This window comes from Urocampus carinirostris, chromosome 18 (genome assembly GCF_059441175.1).
Source record: "Urocampus carinirostris isolate Australia breed hairy pipefish chromosome 18, RoL_Ucar_1.0, whole genome shotgun sequence".
NCBI lineage: Eukaryota > Metazoa > Chordata > Actinopteri > Syngnathiformes > Syngnathidae > Urocampus > Urocampus carinirostris.
In genome coordinates, this window is record NC_142366.1 from 15,684,528 (window position 1) to 15,691,140 (window position 6,613).

General features: G+C 43.5%; 1 protein-coding gene across 2 annotated transcripts in view; it reads right to left on the minus strand.

Annotated features, from left to right (window-relative positions):
* Nucleotides 1–733, minus strand: part of vps41 (VPS41 subunit of HOPS complex) — a 60,181-nt gene extending 59,448 nt beyond the window's left edge. For both annotated transcript variants that reach the window (XM_088322480.1, XM_088322479.1), the window contains exon 1: nucleotides 548–733. In XM_088322480.1, coding sequence (XP_088178606.1) covers nucleotides 548–568 — 21 coding nt within the window. In that variant the 5' untranslated portion in view covers nucleotides 569–733. The remainder of the gene's footprint in view (nucleotides 1–547) is intronic.
* Nucleotides 734–6,613: the final 5,880 nt, after the last annotated feature.

Sequence of the window (6,613 nt, forward strand, 5' to 3'; positions counted from 1 at the left end):
TTGACTTGAAAAGCGCTATATAAATGCAGATCATTTCATTTCATTTCATTATAACTGTTATTATTACAGATGCACCTCATGAAATATTTGACTTGCAACTGAAAATGTGAAACCCTTGGACTTGCTCATGTGTTTGTATTAAGCAATAATGTTTTTGGTACATCCCAAATAATAATAAAAGAATAAAAACTATCCTTGCACATAGCAAAGTCAGGCAAGCAGCTACCAAAACAACGCACCGGGGGGAAAGCCAGCTTCGCAAGGCTCGCCTCACATTTGACATGGAGGTTTTCGTTTTATTTTTCTTTCGGACGAAACCGGAAATGCACTTTTATGTCATTATCCCAGGGATTTGACATTTGATATTCTTTATAAAGTGACATTGTAACACAATCATATTAATGTACGTCGGTAAAAGTCAGCATAAATGATCATGTTGGCGCGTGAATCAAAAAAGCTGATCTTTTATGGGACTAAAATGCAATTCGGAAGCTCGAGTCAAGGAGTAATAACAATAATAATGCTATCGTTAGCATGCTAGTTTTACCTCTTCAAACACTTCAGCCATAGTTGCGTAGCGTCTGATCTGACGATGAATACACTTCACGGGGCCATGAATTCCCAATCTGCAAAAAAATACGTTCTCAGCATGTCATAGTTAATTTATGACATTACAACGCTGATTTCTGTCACTGTCAGGATGCGCCTACAATATTTTGCTTGAATCACATGATAGAACGCTGATCCGGGGACTTATGGGTATTGTAGTTGTTCCGGTGGAGGACGCGACATGGAGATAGACGGATTATTTAGTTGAAAAAATAAATATTCGTGGCGATCAATTCATTTCAAGACACATATACTATAGGTTCCTCTATTATGTATTTTGAAAAATGTTGACCTAGAACACTGGTGTCAAAACATGCGGCACAAGGGCCAGATCAGGCCCACCAGGGTTTTTAATTCGGCCCGCGAGACGACAGAGAAACATCAATTTCAGTTTGAAATGTCCACGTCTATTCATCACTCTTACTCAATATTTTTCTTTCTCATCTTCTTTTTTATTCTTTCTCTCTCTCTCTCTTATCTCACTCTCTCTAGCTCTGTCTCATCTATTCTCTTTCTCTCTCCCTCTTTCTCTTTTTCTCCCCTTCTCAATATCACGGTCTCTCTCTGTCTCTCTCTTTCTCTCTTTTCTCTCTCTCTATATCACTGTCTCTCTCTTTCTCTGTGTTATTTGTCCTTTTCTCAAACTCTCTTTCCCTCTCTCTTTTCCTCTTTCTCTCTATCTTTATGTCTTTCTCTCTCTTTTTTCTCTCGTTCTCTGTATCAGTCTCTCTCTGCTTCTGTCTCTAGTTTGTTATTCGTTCTTTTTTCTCTATAAATCTCTCTCTCTCTGTCTCTATTTCCCCCTCCTTCTCATTTTCTGTCTCACTCGCTATAATTTTTTCTCCCTATCTCTCTCTCTCTCTCTCTCTCTCTCTCTCTCTCTTTCTCTCTCTCTCTTTCTCTCTCTCTCTCTCTCTCTCTCTCTCTCCTCTCTCATTTTCTTTTTCTTTCTCTCTCTGTCTCTCTCATTTTCTGTTCCCCCCTCTCTCTCGCTCTCATTTTGTGTATCTCTCTCTCTCTTTTCTCTCTTTCACAATATCCCTGTCTCTCTCTGTTTCTTTCTCTCTCTCTCCCTCTCTCTTTCTCCACATCACTATCTCTCTCTGTCTCTCTTTCTCTCTCTAACTCTCTTTCTCTCTCTCTCTCTCTCTTTCCCAACTGCCTCGGACTTTGATTGGCTCCCTGTCCCTATTTAAACCCACTCCTATCTGTTCCCTTTTGTCAGTCCGTCTGCGAACCTCAGTTAACACTAGGCAAGCCCTTTTCGACCCTGACTCCCACCTGTCCCGTTTTTGCTACCGTCTGTCTCCAGCTACGACCTGTTTTTCTCCTGACCACGTCTACTCTCCCGTCCAGGCTTTCGACTTCTTTTGTTCCTGACCACGTCTACTCTCCTTTCAGTGTAACGACCCTCAATCATGCGTGACACGGCTTACAACTCGCTTACGACTCAGACCACCTTTTTGCTCTCCTGTCCCGGCTACTGACCCGTTTCTCCGTTCCCGACACCGCCATCGCTCGCCACGGAAGATCCACTTCTGCGCTCGGAGCGACCTGCTTCCCGCGCCTAGCGAAAACCGGATCGTGGGCGCAGCCCTTCCTTTTTCCTTTGACAAAACTTGACGAAACTTTGACAAAACTTCGGGGCGGCAGTAGCTCATGAGGTACAGCGTTCGTCTTGGGATCAAGGGATCCCAGTTCGAATCCCGGCTCGCCCGTGTTACATGTCGAAGTGTCCTTGGGTAAGACACTGAACCCCTAATACCCCCAATAAGCAGGTTAGCGCCTTACATGGCTGCAAGGCCGCCATTGGGAAATGTGGAGCACATTGTAAAGCGCTTTGGGAAGTCATTGACTTGAAAAGCGCTATATAAATGCAGATAGTATCATTTTATCATTTCATTGTGAGAAATGCAATTGGGTCCTGTTTCCGTTCTGGTCCTGACAGCTCACCAAGGTCCGACCGAGGGGCAACGCTATGATTTGCCTTTTCTTCATCGAGATTGTCTGACGCTGCCGTCTCTCCCCCTTTCGCCCGTCCTCAGGAGAATCTTAATGCGCATGCTTCCAAGATCTGAGGGGGATTTAACAATCTATTTAGCAATGATTTATTGATTGAAACTCCCACCCTCAGAGAGAATTACTGATCCCTTTTTGGGAAATCTGATTTTCACACCTTTTCGTAGGCATAGCGGCGTTCCCCGGGGATGGGGCCGCCGGCTTTTGAGTGGCAGTGAGTCCTCTGTAGTGTCACCGCGGCAGTACAGCATGCCATTCCTTGTAGAAGATTATATTATTTATGGCTTGATGAATGCAGTGTCCGAGCACCACTTCATAGGGTTATTTTTCATACGGAAATACAAAAGCGGAAAAACAACCCTTGCCCCTCAACGCTTTGATGCTTGAGAGTGTCAGTGATGAAGATCAATATAACAAAGGAGAAAAAAATAGAGAAATAAAGTGCACAAAGAAAAAAAAACTCACATACACAATTCACTGTAAGGGTGCTCCTTGATCTGGACATAAAGGTGCTGATTGGGCTAAACAGTGCTGATTTAATATTCTACTTTAATAACACTCACTGCTCTCACCCTTCAAATCATCCAATAGGGCACATGTGTCAAAGGTGTAACCCGCGGGCCAAATGTGGCCCGCCAGATCATTTTATATGGCACGTGAAACAATGCTGAGAGAGAAATTAGTCAAAAAAGGACCTACTGTCACGGTTGCCATGGCGCCCAATTGGTCCCCGCCGTGTGGCGCCAGGTTTGGTCACGGTTGCCACGGCGCCCAATTGTCCCCGCTTAAGACCTGTGAATCTTTGTTTTAGCCTGTGTTTTGATCCTGTTTTATTTTCGGCCCGATTTATCTTAATGCTCTTTTTACATGGGGGCACTGGCGCCCCTGTTTTACAAGCACTGTTTAAAATAACGTAACCGATATGAAAATAAATTGAATCAATGTAGTTCTTTAAAATACCTACAAGGTGACAGCAACTTCCCACAATCGTATCTCACAGGTATCCTCGTTCGTCAAAAGACTAATCACAGGCAAGAAATGACACTCTACTAATGCATTTTGAAAAAACATTTTTTTGTTAGTGTAACCAATGAAAAAATAACAATCCTTTGAAAATTACTTAATTAGTTTTGATTGTCAAAGGGGCGATGAATTGGGGTACCGATGGGTCATGTCCGAAGTAGGTCTTTGTCTCGAGAAATTGCTTAACTATCTACCACACAGGTCCATAAAACGCCTGGTTATGGTGAAAACTAGTTGACAACATATGCACAACTGAGAGAGCAAGACTCACAAACCTTTTTGTATGTATTTATAACAGTTCATATTTCCAGTTCATGCTTTTCTACAATGTGTTCATGTTCTGTTCCAGTCTCTACTTCATTGTAATCCTGATTTTTTTTTTTGCCAAGGTTAATACTCGAGAGTGTATTAGGATAAAGAAAAGAACACACTCTGGTTTTCGATAGCCCTTCCATCGGAGGCGCATGCTTCCAAGATCTGTTTCCAAGATCGGCTCAGGAAGAACCACGCTCCCCTAATGGCTAGAGACTCATTTATTTGGAAATCACAGGCATAGAACAACACATCTGATTGGCTTAAGCGAGATCACGTGAATACATGAAACGTATCTGGTTGGTTTTGTTGGAAATAAATATCAAAATGTACCTTTTACCTAATTGTTCGAATTAGTCATCTGACTCCATTAACCAAACATTCACCCAACCATTTATGCGCGCTCGTTTCTTGAGGGAAAAATGAACAGGAATGTCGACATTTGCACACGGGGGGAGATTTATTTTCCCTAACAATTTAACTAAGTGTACTCCATCTAAGATGGCGGAAGAAGCGACGTAGGTGTCTCTGGGAAGCCTATTTTAAAGTCCTTTAGCTTTTTCTTATCTGCCATCTTCTCCCCGCATAATGGTGTGCCGGCTCCTCCCTTGGGCGCCCAACGTTCTCACAACACACCGCCCCGATGTCTGGAACATTCTGTGTCAGCACGCTTACGCGTCCTGTTCTCAACAGAACTAAATAAAATATTATGCTTTTCAAACAGCCTGCCCTGACATTGAACTACAGCCCAGTCAGTGAATATCTTTAGCATTAAATGTAATTTGTAGTCAATGGTATAAAATCCTTTATAGTCAAATGTATAAAATCCTTCAGTTAGACAAAAAACACATGTTTAAATGAAGTGAATAATGCTGGTCGCTCGTGTGAGCAAAATAAACGAGCAGTAAGGAAAGTGAAACTTTGTAATACAAAAGGATACATCTGTTGGAAGAATACAAACAGCGCCTGGATAGAATCTTTGGCTTCGTTAAGGTACTTTTGAGGAGAACATCATACAAAGGCACATTAAGACTATAATTTCCCTTACATTTTTTGTTTTTGTTTTTTGTTTTTGTTATTACTAACTCAGATCACCTGGAGCAATCATGTGGCGCCTTCTGATTGGCTGGCACTTCTCTCTTAAGCACACTGCGTCCAGAGAGCAGTGTCAGAGTGTACATTTTGTAACTCTGTATGTTTCTCCTGATATCCCGTTAATTTAGAACTCTGCTTACCCGATTCTGCCTGCCTTCGATCCGACCTGTTTCCGTCCCACGCTTTGATCTCCTCTCCAGCCCCGGTAAACACGACCTGCCTGACTTCCGCACTACGATTCCGGACTCGTTCCGAAGTTATCTCCCTGGCGCCGCTGCTGACGTCTGTGGGCCATCACGTCTCCAGCAAGCCCTGAACGCTTCCTTAATAAAAGACTTGGGTCGTCTGGCATGTGGGGAGTTAATGTCAGGATCTGGCACGCCACCTTCACCCAGAGGGCGCCAACTGGGTATGGAACTGGACACAAGTTCCTAATTATCTCAAGACTTTATAATGACTGCTTGGACAGAACACTGTCGGGTCATTGCCATTGTCATCTTGGTCTGCTGTCTTTCACTGTGATGTGAGGTTTAGTTTCGTTTCGACATTTTGTTTGTTTGTTACTTTGTACCTCCTTTTGTAAAACACCATCCGTCTTTTTCAGCACACCTTTCTTGTTTCTGGCTTCCCTGTGTTTGGGTCCACCCGTATTAAGTAACAGCATTAAACATTGTTTGTGTTCATGCGTGACAGTTTGTAGACATTTTATTGTCACCGCCATACAAGCCCTCCTCGCTATTCATCAGTTTGTTTGCCAGGAATCGCAAGAGGACGAGAATGCAGTCCAGAGCTTTTGATTACCTCTGATTGGCTCCCTGTCTCTATTAAAACCCACTCCTATCAGTCCCCTTTTGTCAGTCCGTCTGCGAACCTCAGTTAACACCAGGAAAGCCTTTTTCGACCCTGTCTCCGATCTGTTTTTTGCTCTCGTTTGTCCCCCGGCTTCGACCTGTTTTTGATCCTGACCACGTCTACTCTCCCGTCCCGGCTTTGGACCTCTTTTTGTCCCCGACCACGTCTACTCTCCTTTCCTGGCTCACGACTCACTTCCGACTCCGACCACGTTTTTTGCTCTCCTGTCCCGGCTACTGACCCATTTTTCCATTCCTTATTCTTCTTTGCAAGATTCTCTTCCCGTCCAGAGCGAACTGCTTCCCGCGTCCAGCAATCACCGGAAAACAGTACTTTTACTCTACTACATTATGTCATGATTACCGATATGCATCACCTGTGCCCGCTCCTTTGGCGCCACCTGCCTCAGAGGTCCACTGGTCTGTTCTGGTTTTCTGATAGTTTTCACTGTTATTACATTGTTTTAACACAAAGATATTGAAAGTGTGGGTCAAAAAGGACCAAAAGTAATTCCTCATAACACAATTTCTGACTCCTTCATGGGCAAAATAAGAAAAAAATTCTAAGCGGATCGTGGTCACTGAAGGGTCAAAGGACAATAGTGTAACCTGGATGAACAACAGAGATCTCATCTCATCTCATTGGCTGCACCGCTTATCCTCAGTAGGGTTGCGGGGGTGCTGGAGCCCATCCCTGCAATCAT